We start from the raw sequence: 22,937 nt of genomic DNA, 5'->3' as shown, positions 1-22,937 counted from the left end.
ATGCAACACAATTCAAAAATTCTGCTACGGGTACTTAAATTCCCTTTCTCTTGAATTACATTTTGATAAAACATGTTGTCCGGTTTCATCAAATTAATATTATTTTTTGTATAATTAAAAGTTATAAAATTTTCCAATATACTTTCTGTATCAATTCCTCACTGTTTTCAGGATCTCTGATTGTTGTAATTCAGTAGGAACAGTCATTGTTTACTTGCAGTGGATAAAATTCTGTTTGTGATCATGTGATGGACACACAGGTGCTGGGATTATTGGAAGACACATCTCTGATACATATACTGTAACTGTAACAAGCCGTGCACCTGTGTGTCCATGACATGACTATGGACAGAATTTCATCCACTGGAAGTAAAGAATGAATGTTTTTACTGAATAACAGCAAGCAGAGATCTTGAAAACCATTAAGAATTGGTACAGAAATGTTATTGGAAAATTGTATAACTTTTAATTATACCAAAAAATTTGCTGGAACTGGACAACCCCTTTACAAATCAGAAAGCAAACAACAGGCGACATCTAGAGAAGGGTATATATACAACTATTATACATTTTTATAATTGTCTGCTTCATCATATACAGCAAACAAGACAGTAACATGTGCTTGTAATAAAAATCCTAAAAGCAATGTGTGTATATATGTAATAAAAGTAGTACTGCATGGAACAAAAACATCATAATTCTGCTTGTGTTACATGATAAAGTACAACATGTTCTCACATCCCTTTTAAGATTGAGTCAATAATGCAATGACTCTGAATCTCAATGGTGTCACGACGCTACAGCTTAATTAGCAGGTAATTTATCTTCATCATTAAGACGGAATATCTACACAATTAGAAACATTAACTGTATCAGTCATTTTCATTTCTCCCTAAACAAACTGATAACAACTTGACCCAAAGATATTTTATTAAATGCTGAGAAGATTCTGGTTTAAAGCCAAGTATATACTGTATTAACCAACCATTTACTATTAAAGGTGTTTTCAACATTCTGACAACTGATGATCTATCCACTGGAGAGGTCATCAGTATATGATCGGTGCGTGTCCGATACCCAGATCCCACACCGATCCGCCACTCTGAAGCAGATGACTCTGGTCAAAGAATAGGATGCAAGCCAAATCAAATATAACAGGTGGTGTTGAGCCACACGGTATATAAAAAGATAAAATGTCTATTAAATATATGAGCAAATTAGATATTTTCCCAGTGTTAAAGGGGTTGTCCACTATCGGACAACTAATGACCTATCAACCGGACAGTTCATCAGTATATTATCTGTGGGGGTCCAACACACCTATCAGCCGCTCCGGGCTGCCTCCAGCCACCGGACGTCCATGCCGGAAACAGATGGCTTCGGTAACGGAATAGCGGCCGAGCTGCAGTACTGTATTCAAGTGAATAGGAGCAGAGCTGCAATTCGGCAACACAGCCGCTATGCAATGTACGGAGCCAACTGCTTCCGGCTCAGTACATTGCATACTGTGCAATGACATCCGGTGACCGCAGGCTGCCGGAGCAGCTGATCGGTGCAGGGTCCGGCCTCATGCAATACACTACAATACTTATGGGCCTTATAGGCCTAACATGGCAACATAGTGGTCACGGGGCAAACGAGTAGCTACCTCCCTCTGTCTAACCACTAAGATGCCGTGGTTGTTATTGGCCGCGGCATCTGAGGGGTTAAATGGCTGGGATCAGAGTTATCTACTATCCTGGCAGTTGCAGGTTGGTGTCAGCTGTATAAAACAGCTGGCATCCGCCGCGTATGGTGTGGGCTCAGCTCCTGAGCCCGCGACATTGTTTTTACGCATGTCCACCTTACATGAATAGTGAATATCTTTAAGGGGTTAAACTACACTTTAAGGTCTTCTTTACACGCACTCTTTTTTCAGCGCTTTTAAACGCTTGTAAAAAACGCCATGAATTTCAAACGTAGTGGTGTTTTTTTTTTATTAAACTAAATACCTAGAGCATGCTGCATTTTGAAAAAAACGCCACTGACACCAAGACGCCACAAACCAAGACACTGTGTTTATAGACTTTTTAATATTTTACTATAGTCTAGAATAACATTTGGCCTCAGCGTTTTTGACCTAAAAAAAATACTGCGGCCAGATGTTATCTTAATGTCTATAGCAAAATATGAAAAAGCTTACACACCGGATTTTGGTTTGTGACTTTTTTTTTTGTAGTGTTTTGGTGGATTAGCTGTGTTTTTGTTCAAAATGCAGCAAGTTCTAGGTATGGCTTTTTTGTGGTGTTTTTCCCATAAGCTTCTCTGTAGGAATTAAAAAACACCAGTATAAATACATGTACAAAATTACATTAAATAAAAAATAAAAAACACATGTACAAAACACCATAAAATGTCTTACATTTACATGTGTTATTTCATGCAGTTTGAAAACGTCATACAAAAACCATGTAGGAAGAAGCCCTAAAATGAATTTTAAGATCTAAATTAAGCAACTAACAATTTAAGGAATAAAAACTGTCCATTCAAAGCATTAGCTTTTCATAATTCTAAATAAATGCAATATATAATAGTTTAACAAGGCATAATACTAGGCCATTTGGGATAATATAGCCTATTCCAGGGCCTGAAGCACATATATGTATGCGAGACATTAATCTTATTTCTGATTTCCACCGAAGAGGCAATCACGCGATTACACTTCATATCTTAATTTTAATTCTTCTTTGTCATCTTAATGATCAGCCTAATTTTTTTTATAATTCATGCAATTCACAGTTCCTTAAGGTCTTCCCAACCTATATGGGGTTAAGTTATTCTTCAAACTATTCACCCCAGGAATAAGGTAATTTTTTGTATCCATCAATTATAAACTTTTATGAATTAGAACTGTTATAAAACAATTAAGCTTCACAAATGCAAGTGTCTCAGGGAGGGAAATCCTAGAGGAAATTCTTCTTATTAAAACTGTAATTTTAATTTCCATTAAATGGAGAGTAAGACTTTAACAGACGATAGGTTGACAAATTATTTCTTAATGTCAGGTGAGTTTACTTGAAATGAGATAATATATCTGCATCGTTCAGGAATCAGTACATCCACATCTCTTCTCACTAATTAATCTAATTCAGTCATCGTGATTACCACCTCATAGTATTCATTTTTCAAGTAAAGTCTTTTGTAGCAGCCTACACTCTATGCTTATTACTGTGCAGCAAAGGCTAATTAGATGGTATATTAACGAACAAAGAAGCAAATACAAATGACTGTTCTGTACAGTAAATTATATATGGGAAGATATTGGTGGAAGATGTGTCCAATAAATTTTTCTGACGATCGTCTATTTGCCTAAATGAACTCATTATTAGTGTAGTTTGGCCATGAACGCTTGAATTTAACTATGGGCATGCTCATTTATTGTCTAAGGATATGCCCATTTATTCTGTGTAATAAAAATGTGCTTAAAATGGTTGTCCAATGTAAAGAAAAAACCTACTACCTACAAGGGGGCTGTGTGGCACTACCTACAAGGGGGCTGTGTGGCACTACCTACAAGGGGGCTGTGTGGCACTACCTACAGGGTGCTGTGTGGCACTACCTACAAGGGGGCTGTGTGGCACTACCTACAAGGGGGCTGTGTGGCAGTATCTACAGGGCGCTGTGTGGCACTATCTACATGGGGCTGTGTGGCACTACCTACAAGGGGGCTGTGTGGCACTACCTATAGGGGAAATCAGTAAGTGGCGGGCTGATGGTCCTTTTAGTGAGAGTGGCGGGTTGATGGTAATTTTACTGTGAGTGGGGGGCTGATGGTCATTTTACTGTGAGTGCGGGGCTGATGGTCACTTTACTGAGAGTGGCGGGCTGATGGTCATTTTACTGTTTGCGGGGGCTGATGGTTATTTTACATTGAGTGGGGGGCGGATAGTCTTCAAGTGGTTTCCACCTCTGAGCTCCAATTGAAATTAATAGGAGGCAGAAAATACCTGTGGAGCTCATTTGGTCATTTTTTTGCCTGCGTCTTTTGCATTAGCTTCAGCAGCTTTAAAAAAAAATGCAAAAAATAAATAAATGTCAAAACAACGCTGTCAAGTCAAAATCTGCTTCAAAATTCCTGAAGGAATTCTAAGGCACATTTCTTTGAATTACAAAAAATTCTGTGTGAACATACCCTACAACTGTAGTGCTTGTTTTTAGCCATTTTCTATCTTTCTCAAAACAATTTTTGGTAGGGGTGCCCTGAGGAAATTTTATTTTTCCAGTGGTGCCTCGAGTCTGAAAAGGTTGGGAAACCCTGTGTTAGGCTACAGAATCACGCCGGCCTACGCAAGGATCCCGTTCAGTTAGACGTGGGAGTGGGGCCTAGGTGAGTACAATTTTTTTTTGGGGGGAACTGTCTACAAGGGGGAGGTCGGGGGGCCGCATGGCACGATCTTCAAGGAGGAGGTGGGGGATTAATGCACTGTCTACAGGGAGCACTATCTGCAAGGGGGGCTGTGTGGCAGCCAGGGGAGGGGGGCATTATACTGTGTGGGGGCCACTAAGAGGACATTATACTGTGTAGGGGTACTACAGGGGGCAATATACTGTGTGTGGCACTTACTGGGCATAATACTGTGTGGGCACAATTAGAGGACAAAATACTGTGTCCTTGAAGGGGTTATAATATATTATATTATTAAATATTATTATTATACTGTATGGGGGCACTAAAGGGGCATTATACTTTGTGGGGGCACTATATAGGGCATAATACTGTAGGGAGCATTATACTTTTTTATGGTGCATTTTTTTTATGAGGGGGTGGGGCGCCGAAAGATAATTTCACACAGAGCGCAATCTATCCTAAGGCCGGCCCTGGCCGTGACATTGCTGATTAATTGAGCCAGGCAGTCAGCCCCTTTATTTGCGTCATCGACACAGAGGGAGGACGGGGGAACTCCTTTCCCCGGAGCTTGTGTTGACACGTCACAGCAAGAATGGCAGCTCCAAACTTCCGGTTTCACGCAACAGGGACTAAAAACCTGCAATCCGTGCAGGTTTGAAAAATAAAGCATATTAGAAAGTTTCTTTATTTTAGAAAAGCAAAATGATAAATAGATTTTTATTTAGTTGGACAACCTGGCGTAGAAAGCTTAATAATTTCTCCCCAATGAGTCTGCAATGTAGTGAAAATAAATTATCCTGTTATCTGTATTTTTTTCATTAAAGAAAATTGGAAAATACATTAAAATTAGAGTATAAGTGTATTTAATATCCTGCAAAATGTATATCAACTATGAGAATATTGAGAACAGTGAAGAAGAAAGAAAACTGTTGACAGTCCCCATCACAGAAAATAGTTGTGACAGTGTTTAACATGGTTATAGCATAGATTTGACAGCAGCTGATTGGAGAGTCCTGTCTGCTGTACAATCAGATGCCACATTTAGTTAAAACCCATCGTTCTGGAATTTAAGCAAATTTCAGTAGAGTGACTGTGACAACTCGTGCTACACATAACGTCTCTGAATAGTTTTTAAAGTAAGTTTTGTAGCTATAGACAGGTATGAAAGAGTATGTAATATACAGAGATACAGAGGAAGCTCTAGAAGGAATGAGGTGCTGATGGGATTTAATAGCCTTTTGTCAGAATGAACACATGAAGCAGTTGTAGCAAGGAACAGGAAAAAAAAATACAGCTGGGATATAAATATAAATATAGTATGATGTCCCAGATGGAGGGTAGAAGGTGAACCAAGGTCACCATATACACTATATGAACAAAAGTAGCCATTTTTCGGTTTTTCATTTTTGCTTCTTCCTTCCCACCTTTCAAAAGCCATAACTTTTTTATTTTTCCATCAATACAACCGTATGAGGGATTGTTTTTGGTGGAACGAGTTGTACTTTTTCACAGCACCATTTATTGTACCATATCATGTACTGGGAAACTGGAAAGAAAAATCTTTGTGGGGTGGAATGAAATAGAAAAAACTGATTTCTCTTGTTTTTTTGGGTTTCGTTTTACGGCATTCACCGTACGGTAAAAACGACATGTTAAAGGGGTTGTCCACTTTTTTATTTTTTCTATTAATTTATTTATAGAATAGGAAATCATAAAGATTTCTAATATACATGTATTTAAAATTCTGATCACATACATTTATTTAATCAGTGCAGTTGTCTTTGTCTAAAAATATAACAGATTTGTCCATAAAAAAGCACCCATAGGATAACTAAATAGACAGTCATGTGACCCTACATCATGTGACCCCTGGCATTCAGGTAACACTGTCCAGGTATCTAAGAGGTAAATAGTAGATTATTGAGGAGCAGAAGTTATAAAGTATTTCTACCTCCAGCGACATCTCATCATGCCTGTCAGTGTCTGTGAGGAGCAGCTCTTACATTCTTCTCCCTGTCTCCTCTGTGTGCTGTGTGTTTTTTTAAATTTAACTTTATTAACAACATGACAACATCACCTATAGACAGGCAGTTATTTTATAAATTATATAGAGACAATAAATACAGGCACAGTGATTGTTGTCTGTGGTGGTCACATTAACACTACCGTTTTTCACGTCCGAGGTGCATCCGTGCTCAGCGCTGCAGGACGCAATGTCACGCATCCCCCATAGTTGAGCGTCTATGGAGGGATGCGTGATGCGCAAAAAGAACGGACATGTCCTATTTTACCATGGACCCTTCACACGGTCCGTTGAAACAATGGCTGTGTGAACGGCCACATTGAATTACATAGGTCCGTGGGACGGCCGCTGTTTCAACGGCCGTCCCACGGACGTTTAAAACGTTCGTGTGAATCAGGCTTTATGGTGTGGCATCTTTTGGTGGGTGTGTCGCTTATATGGTAGGTGTGGTTTATATGATGGGTGTGGCTTTTCAGAATTTCTCCATACAAATAATGAACAAAAATTTCTGCACTAGTTTGGCTGACAACTATCCTGGTGGCCGGTATATCTCTGGTTATTTGGTTGTTTACAGGCAGGTGATGTCTCACTTTATCATTAGGGCTAGGCGATACGTCCTGACCACAACTGGTAGCTTAAAAACCAGTGTAGATAGTGCTACACTCAGTGCCCCTTGTAGATGTTGCTTCACACTGCCCCCAGTAGATAGTTCCACGCACTGCTCCCTGTAAATAATGCCGCATGGCCCCTCTTGTAGATGGTGCTCTACACTGCCCCAGTAGATATTGCCACACACTGCTCCGTGTAGATATTGCCACGCACTGCTTCCTGTAGATAATGCCACAGTGCCCTCTGTAGAAAGTGTCACATGGCCCCCCTGTTGATAGTGCCACATGGCCCCCTGTAGATAGTGCCACATGGCCCCCCTGTAGATAGTGCCACAGTGCCCTCTGTGGATAGTGTTACACATCCCTTTTTTAGATGGTGCCACACAGCCCCCTTTAGATACTGCCATACAGCCACCCTGTAGTTAGAGCCACACATATAGTGAAGTGTTAGCTGTATCATACAGCCGACACGCTCAACTTATGAAGCGGCCTCACTTACTTTATCCCCCGGCCTCTGCTGTATATGTACAGCTGATGTTGGGAAGGGGTTAATAATAGCATTCAGGTAGTTTTCATATTCTTGTAGCTCTCAGTGATCTGACCAGCTGCATAATAACCACTTTACAAAAAACATCCTACTGGTCACAATAAACTGGCCACTAAGTGTACATGCATATCATGAATAGATATGTTATTATAGTGTAAACATACAACAACCAGATGTAGTAAATACACTATATGGACAAAAGTATTGGGACACACCTCTTAATCATTGAAGGTGTTTCCTTCAGTCCCATTGCCACAGGTATATAAACCCAGCACCTAGCCATACAGTCTACCTTAACAAACATACGTGAAAGCATTGGTCGCTCTAAAGAGTTCACGGAATTTCAGTATGGTACTGTAATAGGATCCCATCGTTGTAACACGTCAGTTCATTAAATTTCATCCTTTCTAGATATTCCATGATTAACTGTAAGTGGCATATTGGCAAAGTAGAAGCATCTAGGAACCACAGCAACTCAGCCATGAAGTGATAGACCACGTAAAGTTACAGAGCAGGGTCGCCGAGTGCTGAGGTGCACAGTACATAAAACCTCTTCTGGATTAACAAAAACTGTGCGCTTCATGGCATGGGTCAACTGTAAAGTTTGGTGGAGGAGAGATAATGCTATGGCTATGGGGTTATTTTTCATGGCTTGGCCTAGCCCTTTGGTCCCAGTAAAGGGAAATCTTAATGCTTTGGAAAAAAAAAAAACTGCGCCATTTTGCCACAGTTGATGGCAAAAAACGCATTTTTACCATAAAGTGAGAACCCAGCTTAACAATCAGAGTTATTGCAACCACTTTCTGATAGTTATTGTCTTGTAACATAAGTAAATATTTCCACCATTATCAATGGTTGAAAATGGACATTATTCATGTCCTAGCCCTATCCCTAATGATATGAAAACTGCCATTTACTTTATTAATAATTTTAAAAAAAACAACCGTAAAAGCAAGTGGCATATATATGCCTCATAAATCTGCATTGACTGCAGTAACTTAGCACGGCAAACAGCTGTGGAGAATTTCATCTTCTACCTATATCAGCCGACCATCTGCGCTCAACACCTCTCGTCTAATCAGCTTCCCGGCCACATGTTTTTTTCACATCACATCTGTTCACTTTTTCCTCTCTCTGTATAGATCTGTCTATCTCTGTATCTTATGATTACTATCAATGTTTGGGGTCTATTACTAACCGTTCATAATTTTACAATTGTCATATTTATCAGTTTCGACTTTATATTCACCGTTTCCCTCATGCCAACTGAAAAGATACATCGGTGAAATAATAATCTTTATACAGAGAAGTTTAAAACAAGTAAAATGACAATTAATCAAAACAAATGAACAATGAGACAAAAGTAGGAAGGTCCCTGACCATAAGAGCTTACAATCTTAATGTAATGGGAGGTTCTGGTGCCACACTGTAAGCTGTGATGCACTGTGTGTTCTGACACCTTTCTATCATTGCCAGAATGAACTATTTCAGCACTTAGTAGCACTTCTGTGGGATCAAACCAGACAGGCTAGCCTTCGTTCCTTACATGCATCATTAGCATTGGGTGCTCAAGTCCATGTCGTCAGTTCACCAGCTGTCGTTCCTTGGACCACTTTTTGTAGATTCTAAACACTGCATACCAGGAACACCCCACAAGACCTGCAGTTTTGGAGATGCTTTGACCCAGATGTCACACAGTCACAATTTGGCCCTTGTCAAAGTCGTTCAGTTCCTAAGGCTATGTTCACATGGCAAACTAAAAACGGCTGTAAAATACGGAGCTGTTTTCAAGGGAAAACAGCCCCCGATTTACAGCCGTTTTTTATGCATCAGGAGTTTTTTGATGCGTTTTTTACGGTCGTTTTTGGAACTGTTTTTCTACCGACCCAATGAAAAACGGCTCAAGATGTGACATGCACTTCATTTTTACGGGGCGTTTTCTTTGTCCAGGGAGCCAGCCCCTTGTGTTGGCAAGGGAAATATAAATAAAGCTGCAAAAACCTGTCGCCCAGCCAGTATTTAAAGGGTACCTGTCATTTAATTTGACTTTTCAGGTTAAGCTACCGTGTGTGTACATGAGGAGCAGCACTATTTATGGCAATTTTGATTTAGAGAGAGAGAGAGAGAGAGAGAGAGAGAGAGAGAGAGAGAGAGAGAGATATACTGACCGACCTGTACTGGTGTAAATAAAGTGCTTTGGTTGTGATAGAAGGTTTCTATACCTGTCATTCTGCTGTTATCTCCTGCACTTCCTGCTCACTCTTCCCCCTCCCCTCTCCATAGGCTTCCATAGACATGTGTAATCTGATACATGTGAGCTGCAGTCCGACTCGAGATGGGAAGAGCTGAATTTTCAGAATGAAAGTCAGTTTAACAGAGGGAGGAGAAGCTGGAAAACAGTCAGATAAGAGCAGAAAGTAGCATTTTTGTCTATTAAGATATATTACAAAGTTTGTTATAATGGCCTGTACTATTCACTTATGCAAAGTTTGTTGAAATGACAGTGCCCATTTAAGTAAATATGTATATAAACTGCAGAGTGATGCGACATGGTTGGCTAGTTGAGCACAGGATGATGTGGAAATATCTGTGACCAGGTCAGGTTGTTTACGGCAATGGTCTATGGTTATGTGACGTAGGCCTCCTTGAATATATTGAGTTTTTAAGGCACGCTTAAAACTGAGAATGTCAGAAGCAAAGCTAATGGTGCAGGGCAGTCAGTTCCACAGAATGAGTGCAGCATGGGATAAGTCCTGCAGATGGCAGTGAGAGGACGTAATAAGGGAGGATGAAAGTCGTAGGTTATTGGCAGAGCACAGAGCACAAGTGGGTTATTAGATGGAAACTATATGATGGTGCAGCATTGTGGAGAACTTTGTATACTAGTAGAAGATTTTACATTTAATTTGACAAGAAAAACAAGAAACCAGTTTAATAAGGGACAGAGAGCGGAAGCGTTAGTATAACTGATAGACATGTAAAGATCAACCTGGCTGCTGCGTTCATGCAGATTGAAGCGGAGACAATTTTTTTAATGAAATGCCAATTCATAGTAAGTTACAGTAGTCTAGGTGAGAAATGATCAGGCCCTGGATTGTTTTTTTAGCAGGGTCATCTAAGATAGGGAAGGATACGAGAGATTTTCTTAGGTGAAGGCAACAGGATTTGGCAATGGATTTAATGTGAGTAATAAAAGACAGATCAGAGTCAAAGATAACTCTAAGACATTGGGCTTGATGTGTAGGGGAGATGGCAGTGTTACAAACAGAGATGGAGACATCAGGTTTAGATTAAAAAGTACAAGAATGAAATAGGAGCTCAGTTTAAAAAAGATTAAGTTTGAGATATAGCGAGGACGTGATACCAGAGATAGTTAACAGACACTTACTAATGTTATTTAGGAGAGAAGGTGAAATGTCCTCAGAGGCTATAAAAACTTGGGTGTCATCAGCATCACGATGGTACTGGAAACTAAATCTAATTATAATCTAACCTACTGTAAATGTAAAGAGAAAACTGGAGAGGACCCAACACTGAACTTTTGGGAACATCAACATAGAGAAGTGAATACAATCTAAAAACAAAACAAAAAGGAAGAGCCCCTCATAGGACAGTATGTAGCGATAGTTTATTTAAAGTTCAGCTGAAGGGAATGTGCTCACCTATTAGTGTTTTATGAAAGACACAAGAACTTATAGCTTTTGTAGTATTAAATAAAGGATCATCTCTGACCACGGGAAATCATCAGTGCAGAAAACTTTCAGATAAAAAGGAGCTGGATGGGTGCAACCTTTTATGGAAATCAGAATTGCAGTCTGTAGAGTTCAGAATAGCTTATTAATTGATCAATCTCACTTATAACATGTTTCGAGGTAGTGGCACCTCTTCACCATATAGCTGAATACAGACAATACATCGGTACAAAAAATAGTGCAAAAAATGGCAACCAGGTAAGGGAAATGGTGTAGGAGGAGTTAAGTACATAGCAGATACGGAGTAAAAATACAGAGAAAAACAAAGAAATGTTTTCTATCTCCATCATGTAAAATCAAAAAGGGGACATAAATGCATGCAGTGGCGTAACTACCGCGGTAGCAGCCGTAGCGGCTGCTACGGGGCCCGGGGCTTGAGGGGGCCCATGCCGCCAGCCGACACGCCCACCCAAATGCCCGGTGGCGCCGCTAGTAGCCGTTATGGCTGCTATAGCGGTAGCGCCGCTACTGTGGGGCCCGCGCCGCCGAGCCTTACACAGGCCCTCTCATGCCTGTAGGTGTCGCTAGCACCGGAGGGGGCCCCAGTGCTAGCGGCAGCCAAATACATGTATTAGCACTGAATGGCCGGGCATGTTCCGTGCCTGACCATCCAGTGCCTTACAATGACACTGATTGGCTAGCGGCGCGATGACATCATCGCGCCGCTTCCATGCTTGGAAGGTGCTGATTGACTGGGCAAGTCATTCTGCCCCGCCAATCAGCGTCATTGGAGGACGCTCGTTCAGCTCCTGCAGACATGCTCAGAAGAGAGCATGTCTGCATCACCAGTGAACAGCGTGGGAACGGGATCATGTGAGTATGTCAAGTTTATATATTTTTTTCCTCATAAGAATGTGAATGGCATTATCTATAGTGGGGGGGTCTATCTACAGGGGGGGGTCGTCTTTATGTGGGCTATTATATATAGGGGGTTTATATGTGGGGCAGTAGCTACAGGGGGGTCTATATGTGGGGCAGTAGCTACAGGGGGGTCTATATGTGAGGCAGTAGCTACAGGGGGTCTATATGTGGGGCAGTAGCTACAGGGGGCTCTATATGTGGGCCATTATATACAGGGGGGGGTCTATATGTGGGGCAGTATCTACAGGGGGGTCTATATGTGGGGGTGTGGGCCACTATATACAGGGGGCTCTATATGTGGGCCATTATATACAGGGGGGGGTCTATATGTGGGCCACTATATACAGAGGGGTCTATGTGTGGGGCACTATATACAGGGGGGGTCTATATGTGGGGCACTAGCTACAGGGGAGGTCTGTATGTGGGGATGTGGGCCACTATCTACAGGGGGGTCTATATGTAGTGCACAGTCTACAGGGGTGGGCTATATGTGGGACACTATATACAGGGGGAGCTATATGTGAGACACTATCTACAGAGGTGGGCTATACGTGGAGCACTAACTATAGGGGAAGCTATATGTAGGGCAGCACGGTGGCTCAGTGGTTAGCACTATTGCCTTGCAGCTCTGGAGTCCATATGTGGGCACTATCTACAGGGGCTTCTATGTAGGCCACTATCTACAGGGGGCACGGTGTGTGTGTGTGTGTGTGTGTGTGTGTGCGTGTGTGTGTGTGTGTGTGTGTGTGTGTGTGTGTGTGTGTGTGTGTGTGTGTGTGTGACAGTTATATTTAGATGTGTTGAGAATTTTAACTTTGTTTATAGGTGCAGAAATGTTTTACAAGTGAGAAGCTGAAGACATCTAAACGGAAAACTGCAGAAATGGGTCATGGCCGGGAGAAATCCATCATAGATGTCTGAACCGGAGGGAGAAGAAAAGAACTAGAATCTGAGACGTCACCGGTGAGTCACTTAATGTAAATGTTTATTCTGCCTCTAATCAGTATTGTAGTCACTGTATAATCTGCAGCGAGATGATGGTGGTATGATTTTTTTTGTGAAACCGCATCTCCCAGCATATCCTCACCATTGTTCCGGCCATGCTGGGAGCTGTAGTTTTACGCCGTACGAACCTATATGCAGTGGCGTAACTACCGCTATAGCAGCCGTAACGACTTCTATGGGGCCTGCAGCATGAGGGGGCCCGTGCCACCCGCCGGCACGGCCCCATCCCATGGCCGCAGGCTCTGCTAGCAGCCGCTATGGCTGCTACAGCGCAACGCAAAGGGGTTGTTCCTACAAAAGACATGCATCCCCTATCCACAGGACAGGGGATACATGTGGGATTGCTGGGACGCCCAGCGATGAGGAGAACGGGGAACCGAAAGTCCCCCCTAAGTTCTCCATGACAAACCTCGGACTTCCGGGGTCTGTGTCGGCAGCTCCATGGAAATGACTTGCGCACCGGTCGCGCTTGTGCGCATGCGTGACCAGCGCTGCTTTCATTTTTATTGAACTGCGCAGACGCCAGAGGTCCGAGGTTCGTCATGGAGAACTTCGAGGGACTTTCGGTCCCCCATTCTCCTTATCGCTGCCAGCGATCACACGTGTCCCCTATCCTGTGTATATCCTGTGGATAGGGGGATACATGACTTTTGTAGGACACACTATAGGCCATTTTTTTTGGGGGGGGGCTATATGGCGTTATCTACAGAGGGGGTCTGTATGGCGTTATCTACAGAGAGGGCTGTATGGCGTTATCTACAGAGAGGGCTGTATGGCGTTATCTACAGAGAGGGCTGTATGGCGTTATCTACAGGGGGGCTGTGTGGCGTTATCTACAGAGAGGGCTGTATGGCGTTATCTACAGAGAGGGCTGTATGGCGTTATCTACAGGGGGGCTGTATGGCGTTATCTACAGAGAGGGCTGTATGGCGTTATCTACAGAGAGGGCTGTATGGTGTTATCTACAGGGGGCTGTGTGGCGTTATCTACAGAGGGGGCTGTATGGCGTTATCTACAGAGGGGGCTGTATGGCGTTATCTACAGAGGGGGTCTGTATGGCGTTATCTACAGGGGGGACTGTATGGCGTTATCTACAGGGGGCTGTATGGCGTTATCTACAGGGGGCTGTGTATGGTGCTATCTATAGGGGGGCGCTGTGTGGTGGAATCTATAGGGAGGCACTATCTACAAGGGGGGGTGTGTGATACCCAGCAGAGGGGGGGCCTCAGTCAAAAGTTTGCTATGGGGCCTTGTCTTTCCTAGTTACGTCCCTGAATGCATGTAAATAGAGATAAATAAATATAAACATACTGTACAATATTTAATGTACATAGCAACTTGGTAGATAAATAAATACATCAAAGTGTTCCACGGAGGGCAAATAGAATAAATAAATATCTTACAAAGACATGTTTCTGGAGTATAGAGGGCTGCAGACACGGGTCAGCGAAAAATTATTCCCCACACAATATAATGTGGAGAAAGCTCCACAGCACCTCGGCGTATGTGCACAGACCTCTATAGAAGGGAGGGGAGGGAATCCCATCTTTATGGGGAATACTGGTCTTGTTTGAAGTTGGCACATGCGTAATAAGGGTGTTTATTGTTATGGGGATCAAGAATGGCCATAACAACATGAACCCCTGTCACTTCAAATAAGTCTTTAATTCCCCATAGACATGTGGCTCCCTCCCCTCTCCTCTATAGCGTTTATGTTTAAAATTCAAACAATGGTCGGCCAAAATCGGCCGACAGTAATCTTCATTTAACCGATGGACGTTGGCGTGTCAGTCGAGAAAGATCAGAGAACAAACACTCTGCAACCATTGCTGGAAGAACAAAAGCTGGTGGCAGAAGCGTTATGATTTGGGAAAATTTTTCATGGTATTCTCTGGGTCCACTCATCCATGTGGAAGGCACTCTGAACCGATTTGGGTATGAGTCCATCGTTGCAAATCACATCCACCCATATATGCTGTTTGTCTTCCCTGGGGCAGATGAAATCTTCCAGCAAGACAATGCACGACCGAGACTTCCGAGTACTTCCCTGGCCCCCTAATTTGCCGACCTTGAACCCAATTGAGCATCTGTGGAACCACCACCATTGTCTTGTTCACGCTATGGATCCTCCCTCATGCACCCTCCAGCAAATGTGGGATGCACTGCAGTCAGCGTGGCTCCAGAAACCTGAGATAACCCACCAGCATCTTTTATATATATATATATATATATATATATATATATATATATATATATATATATATACACATTTACACCGTTCAGCCATTACGCTAGATTTGCACAGTGTTTTAGTTGAATTTTTGAAATGCTGTAAAGAAAAAAACGCATGCGTTTTTTAATTACCCGTACGTTTTACAAACTGTTTCAGCTGTAATACTATGACTAGCAAATTGAAAACCAGATTACAGCTAAAAGCTTTGTAAAAACACATGGGCATTTTTCAGATGAGCTTTTTTTTCCAGCACTTCAAAAATGCAACAAAAAGACAACTCAAAATGTAAACCCAGTCTTACATTAACCCCTTAGTGTCTAAGCCTGTTTTGGCCTTCAGGACCAGCCCCATTTTTGCAAATCTGACATGTGTCACTTTATGTGGAAATAACTCCAGAATGCTTTTACCTATCCAAGCGATTGTGAGATTGTTTTCTCAGGACATGTTGTACTTTATGATACTGAAAAATTTTTGTCGTTAAATTCAATATTTATTTGTAAGAAATGCCAAGATTTAGAGAAAATTAGCAAAAATGTGCATTTTTCTAAATTTAAATGTATTTACTTGTAAAACACAAAGTAATACCACACAAAATACTTACTAGTTTATATTTCCCATATGTCTACTTTATGTTTGCGTCGTTTTTTGAACATTCTTTTATTTTTCTAGGACATTACAAGGCTTAGAACTTTAGAAGCAATTTCTAAATTTTCAAGAAAATTTCAAAAGCCTATTTTTTCAGGGACCAGTTCAGATCTGAAGTGGCTTTGAGGGCCCTATATATTAGAAAGTCCCCAGAAGTCATCCCATTTTGAAAACTGCACCCATCAAAGTATTCAAAACAGCATTCAGAAAGTGTTTTAACCCTTTAGGCGTTTCACAGGAATTAAAGCAAAGTAGAGGTGAAATTTACAAATTTCATTTTTTTTCTTCGAAAATTCATTTGTAATAAAAAATTTCTGTACCACAGAAGGTTTTACCCAAGAAATGCAACTCAATATTTATTGCCCAGATTCTGCAGTTTCTGGAAATATCCCACATGTGGCCCTAGGGTGATAATGGACTGAAACACAGGCCTCAGAAGCAAAGGAGCACCTAGTGGATTTTGGGGCCTCCTTTTTTTAGAATATATTTTAGGCACCATGTCAGGTTTGAATAGGTCTTGTGGTACCAAAACAGTAAAGACCCCCAAAAAGTGAAAACTATACCCCTCAAGGAATTTATCTATGGATATAGTTAGCATTTTGAACCCACAGTTTTTTTGCTAAATTTATTTGAATTAGTATGTGAAGATGAAAATCTACTTTTTTTGTGAAAAAACTTAGAAATGTTAAATTTTTACAAGGAATAAAGTAGAAAAAACACCCCAACATATGTAAAGCAATTTCTTCCGATTATAGCAATACCCCATATGTGGTAATAAACTGCTGTTTGGACCCACAGCAGGCCTCAGAAGAGAAGGAGCACCATTTGGATTTTGGATTTCTGATTTTGCTGGAATAGTTTTCAGTGCTGTGTCACGTTTGCAATGCACTGGAGGAATGAACACCGTGGAAACCCCCCAATAGTGACCCCATTTTGGAAGCTACACCCCTCAAGGAATTTTTCCTAGGGGTAAAGTTAGCATTTTGACCCCACAGTTGTTTTGCTGAATTCATTGGAATTAGTCTGTAAAGGTAAAAATCTATTTTTTTTCTGAAAAAAGGTAGCCATTTTTAATTTTTACAAGGAATAAAGGAGAAAAAGCACCCCAACATTTGTAAAACAATTTCTCCTGATTACGTAAATACCCCATATGTGGTAATAAACTGCTGTTTGGACCCACACCGGGGCTTAGAAGGGAAGGAGCGCTATTTGGCTTTTGGAGCTCAAATTTAGCTGGAATAGTTTTTGGGTGTCATGTCGAATTTGCAAAGCCCCTGAGAGACCGAAACAGTGGAAGCCCCCCAAAAGTAACCCCATTTGGGAAACTACACCACTTAAGGAATCTATCTAGGGGTATAGTGAGCATTTAGACCCCACACGTCTTTTGCAGAATTTATTAGAATTAGGGCGTGAAAATTAATATCAACATTATTTCCACTAAAATATTGAATTTTTTCAATTTCACAAAGGATAAAGGAGAAAATGCAACCCAAAATTTGTAAAGCAATTTCTCCCGAGTACGGCTATACCCCACATGTGGTCATAAATGCTTTTTCATTAGAAAGTAATTAACCCTTTACGAACTGATTCATGTTTTGCTTTTTTCTTTTTCGTTTTTCCTCCTCGCTTTCCGAGAGCCACAACTTTTTTATTTTTCCGTCAATAGAGTGGTGTGAGGGCAAATTCTTTATTTTTTGTGAGTTAAATAATAATACACAGATATGTGGCCAGTGTCGCACTTATAAATGGCACCCGATCCTATCCGCTTTTGGAACGCTCTGTACATTTTGCATCGCCATAATCTGGGAGCCGGAACTTTTTTTCTTTTTTCACCACCGGAGCCGTGTGAGGGCTTATTTGTTGCGGGACAATCTGTAATTTTCATTGGTACCATTTTGGGGTACATGCGATTTTGTTGATCACTTTTTATTAAATTTTTCGGCAAGCCAGGTGACCAAAAACCATCAATTCTGACAATGATTTTTATTTATTTTTGACGGCGTTTACCCTGGGCTATAAATGACTATTATACTTTATTCTGCGGGTCGGTACGATTATGGCGATACCATATGTATATCGTTTTTTTATGTTTTGCAGCGTTTGCGCAATAAAATCACTTATTTAGAAAATAAATTATTTTTTGTCACCATATTCTGAGAGCCATAACTTTTTTATTTTTCAGTCAAAAAAGCAGTGTAAGGGCTTGTTTTTTGCGGGACAGGTTGTAGTTTGTATCGGTACTATTTTGGAGTACATGCGACTTTTTGATCACTTTTTATTACATATTTTGGGAGGGGTGGTGACCAAAAAATAGTGATTCTGGCATTGTTTTTCGTTTATTTTTTTTGCGGTGTTCACCGTGCGGGAAAAATAATAGTATAGTTTTATAGTTGGGGTCGTTACGAACGCGGTGATACCTAATATGTGTAATTTTTTTTACGTATTCATTTTTTTTCTATAATAAAAGACTTATTATAGGAAAAAAAGCAGTTCTTGTTTATATCACTTATAACTTTTATTTTTACACTTTTTTTAAAACATTTTTATTTATTTTTTTACTTTTTTCACTTGTCCCACTAGGGAACACTTAGACTTGCAGCTCTGATCGCTGCTGGAATACATTACACTACACACGTAGTGTAATGCATTCCAACTGTCATTGTGACGTAACAGTCACACTGACAGGAAGCCTACGACGACCACCCTCCGGGTGGTCCTCATAGGCTTCTGTACATGGCAACCCGGAAGCCATTGTCTGGCGGCCAGTTGCCATGGGTACCATCGCCAGCCCCCCGTGATTTCACGTGGGGGCTGCCGATCGGCGCTAAACACCTTAATTGTGGCGTTCAAAATCGAGCTCCGCAATTAAGGGGTTAACTGCCGATATCAGCGGCGATGGGCCGCTGATCGTCAACGGGGAATGCAGGGCAGACACCCTGCACAGTTAACCGCCGCTGCGGTGTAGCGCCGCGCGGCGGTTAACTGTCAAAGCACAGACGTAACTGCACGTCAAGGTGCGCGAACTTACTGCTCACCTCGACGTAGTTACGTCATGGTGCGTTAAGGGGTTAAAACTACTTGCAACAGGTGAAATGAATATCATTATCTTAGTACAATGGCGCCTTTCAGGGGGTGGGATCTATTAGGCAGCAAGTGAACAGTCAGTTCTTAAAGTTGATCTGTTGGAAGCAGGACAAGTGGGCAAGAGTAAAGGTATGTTCACACGGCCCATTTTCAGATGTTTTTCGGGCTGTGACAAACGGCTGAAAATATGGGGGCTGAACGCCTCCAAACATCTGCCCATTGATTTCAATGGGAATAACGGTGTTTCGTTCCAACGGGGTGGTTTTGTACGCGCCGTTTGTGAAAACAGCGCGTAAAAAAGACGCCCCGTAAAAATTAAGTGCATGTCACTTCTTGAGCCGTTTTTCATTGGGTCAGTAGAAAAACCGCTCCAAAAACGGTCGTAAAAAAACGCATCAAATAACTCCTGATGCATAAAAAACGGCTGTAAATCGGGGGCTGTTTTCCCTTGAAAACAGCTCCGTATTTTACAGCCGTTTTTAGTTTGCCGTGTGAACATAGCATTAGGAACTGAACGACTTTGACAAGGGCCAAATTGTGACTGCTTGACATCTGGGTCAAAGCATCTCCAAAACTACAGGTCTTGTGGGGTGTTCCTGGTATGCAGTGTTTAGAATCTACAAAAAGTGGTCCAAGGAACGACAGCTGGTGAACTGACGACATGGACTTGAGCACCCAATGCTAATGATGCATGTCAGGAACGAAGGCTAGCTTGTCTGGTTTGATCCCACAGAAGTGCTACTATAGCACAAAGTGCTGAAAGAGTTCATTCTGGCAATGATAGAAAGGTGTCAGAACACACAGTGCATCACAGCTTACAGTGACAGAACACACTATAGGAAAAAGGGATGCCGGCAGAGGCAGTTCGATGCTCTGGCAATGTTCTGCTGCCTTGGATCCTGGCATTAATGTGGATTTTACTTTGACACCTACCGTGTTTCCCCGATAGTAAGACACCCCCGATTGTAAGACGTATCGGGGGTTTCAGGGGGGTCGGCTAATATAAGCCGTACCCCGAAAGTAAGACATATGTCTTACTTTCAGGGAAACACGGGGGTATTGCCGCCTCCTGCCCACTTCCGCGCCGCCCCCCTCTCCATACGTCACCGCGCCGTCCCTTTCACTAGTTTTGTTGAAGAACCTAGAGCAGATGAAGGACTAAAAGGAGTAAAACGAAAAGAGGAACATGCTCGTTCTCAACACAGAAGTGATGTAGCCACCTCAGGTGAACTTTCTTCAGATCTCCATGGTGAACACCCGCCTGTTAAGAGGTCTGGCCGGTTGAACCGAGATTTAAGAGGAGGCGCTAACCTCTACGTAAGGAGCTTGTTTGATGTTGTGAAAAGTCAAATGAAACTTCCGCATAAGAAAGTTGTAAAAAAAGATGAAGATGCTGCTCAACAGCCTAAGGTAATAAATATTGTTTCTCCATCAACTAATCAGTCATTTGGAAGAAATATTTCTTCAGTTGGACCTACCCAAACGGAATCTGTTAAAACAAACTCAGCGGCTGTATCCAGTCAAGTACCTTTTAGTAAAGCCCAGTTGACAGCTACAAGTCAAACAATGTTTACCCGAATGGTTTCATTTGCAGGACCGAAACAGCAAGGATCTGGCAGAGACCATTCTTCTGCTGGACCTAGTGAACTAATGTCTGGAAGAATTCAACCCTTGCTAGAAGAAGGAGAGCTGCCACAAGAAATTAAAGGTACTACATGTCTATTCTCACTGACATATTTGCTTTTCTGCTACTACCTTGAAATGGTTTTGTTAGCTAAAAAATACTGCGTTCTTCCTAAAGGAAAAATAGTCCATAGAATAAATATGGTTTGTAACATTGCTGAAATCCCTGTAGAAACTGGTTCGAGAATTTTTTTCCAATATAAGACATACCCCGAAAGTAAGACATAGTGGGGCTTTTGGGGATAAAAAGAAAGTAAGACACTGTCTTACTTTCGGGGAAACACGGTACCACCTACCTTAACCTTGTTGCAGACCAACTATATCTCTTCATGGCAACTGTATTCCCTAATGTCAGTGGAATCTTTCAGCAGAATAATGCGCCCTACCACACTGCAAAAATTATTCAGGAATTATTTGAGGAACTTGACAAAGAGTTCAAGGTGTTGACTTGGTCTCCAAATTCTCCAATCTCAATCCGAATGAGCATCTGTGTGATGTGCTAGAAAAACAAGTCCGATCTATGGAGGACCAATCTCATGATTTACAGGATTAAAAGGATTTGCTAAATTCTTGGTGCCAAATGACACCTAAAGAGGTCTTGTGAAGTCCATGCCTAAACAGGTTAGAGCTATTCTAGGGGCATGAGTGGGACCTAAACAATATTAGACAGGTTTAGACATTTTAATGTCATGGCTGAACTGTGTATGTGTGTACAGTACATTAGCAATATTTATGTGTATGATATAACTATATTATTTAAAACATGATTTTTATTGAGAAAAACATAAAGGTATCGCATACATTTATACATATAAATGAAAAGCGGGACATCCCCCACTCACAACTATAAGAATAGACAGTGCGGACTTCCGGGGGCGGGGCATCTTGGATGGCCGCTTTTAGAGAGAGCTCCTCTGCGCCCTGAGACCATCCGGGCTGTATCCTGGAGATCCTGCCTCGGGGGACGTTGCAGGCAATTCTCCTGACACAGGGGGCTCGGAGAGACCCCAGAGAGGCTCCGATTTGAATCGCCCCAGAGCCGTGGGCGGTGGAACGCCGAAAGAAGTGCGGGCGTCCCTGGCCCCGTCACGCGGCTGAAGATAAACGCCCAGCGGGAGAAGAGCCCTGGATTGGGGATCCCCCTGCTAGGGGAGACAGTGGATCGGGGTGACCCGCCATAAAAAAAAAACATACTGTAGCTGGCACAAATCATCCTACCTGGGTCTCCTGCAGAAGAAGATCCTTCGGGGGCCATCTTGGAGGAGGCGAGGCTGGACTGTGGCTGAGCAGCACCTACACCAAACGGCCGGTAAGGCGAAGGGAGGAAGAGGACAAATGGGGGAAGGAGATCTTCCCTGTGGACTGCTCCGTGACCCCCCGATTGGCCATCATTGTACCTCGAAGGGCATTGCTAATCTGGCAGGGGAAGATCCCGGCCGCCATCTTGCGCGAGGCAAACCTTGCGAGAAGCCACGCCCCGGCCTCCATCTTGAGGAGCCACGACCCGACCGCCATCTTGGCGGGTAAAGGCCACTGCAGCCTGATAGGAAAAGAAGGGCTGGGAGAGGGAGGAGAAGTGGGGCAGACCCCAGGTGAGGACCCCCAAATACCCAAGTTGTGACCCAGACCAATATCTTGTGTGGGGCAATACCCACGTGAAAACACCCAGGCATGATCTCGCGGGTGACACTGCTGGGCCTGACGGCCATTCTTACTGCCCAGGGACTTGTATACACATCGCACGGGGGGAGAAACCCCGGTGTAACCCCGAGCCAGGAACTACTCAGCGCGACTCTCCTAAATGTGTGCACTACGTAGGCTTACGTCAACATTGTAGGAAGAATCTAGGATTTATTGCGCCTCAGAAACTTCCCCTTTGACCCGCCTTGGTTCACTTCATCGTTTGCACGGGACATTGTTTGCTGAACCCACTATGTTTTGTTATAAAGATCCCTCCAAACCCCTGCACATGCTGATGGATCTGTAAAGATGTAACGTGCTCTGGGCTACTTTCCTTCTATTTGCCTCTGCTGCCTGTTCATTGTCTGTAAAACCTCTCGTGCTATTCCCCTGATAGGGGAGCGTGACATGGACAAATATTTGACAAAA

At 42.4% G+C, this 22,937-nt stretch overlaps 1 protein-coding gene across 1 annotated transcript in view; it reads left to right on the top strand.

Moving 5' to 3' along the window:
* The window catches only part of LOC142652483 (uncharacterized), a 116,406-nt gene extending 95,075 nt beyond the window's left edge, over positions 1-21,331 (top strand). Inside the window, exons 4-5 of the mRNA XM_075828128.1 lie at positions 20,273-20,853; positions 21,141-21,331. Coding sequence (XP_075684243.1) covers positions 20,273-20,853; positions 21,141-21,331 — 772 coding nt within the window. The remainder of the gene's footprint in view (positions 1-20,272; positions 20,854-21,140) is intronic.
* Positions 21,332-22,937: the final 1,606 nt, after the last annotated feature.

This window comes from Rhinoderma darwinii, chromosome 5 (assembly GCF_050947455.1).
Source record: "Rhinoderma darwinii isolate aRhiDar2 chromosome 5, aRhiDar2.hap1, whole genome shotgun sequence".
NCBI lineage: Eukaryota > Metazoa > Chordata > Amphibia > Anura > Rhinodermatidae > Rhinoderma > Rhinoderma darwinii.
Note: the sequence above shows the minus strand (reverse complement) of the source record. Positions and strands in the feature narration are given on the sequence as shown.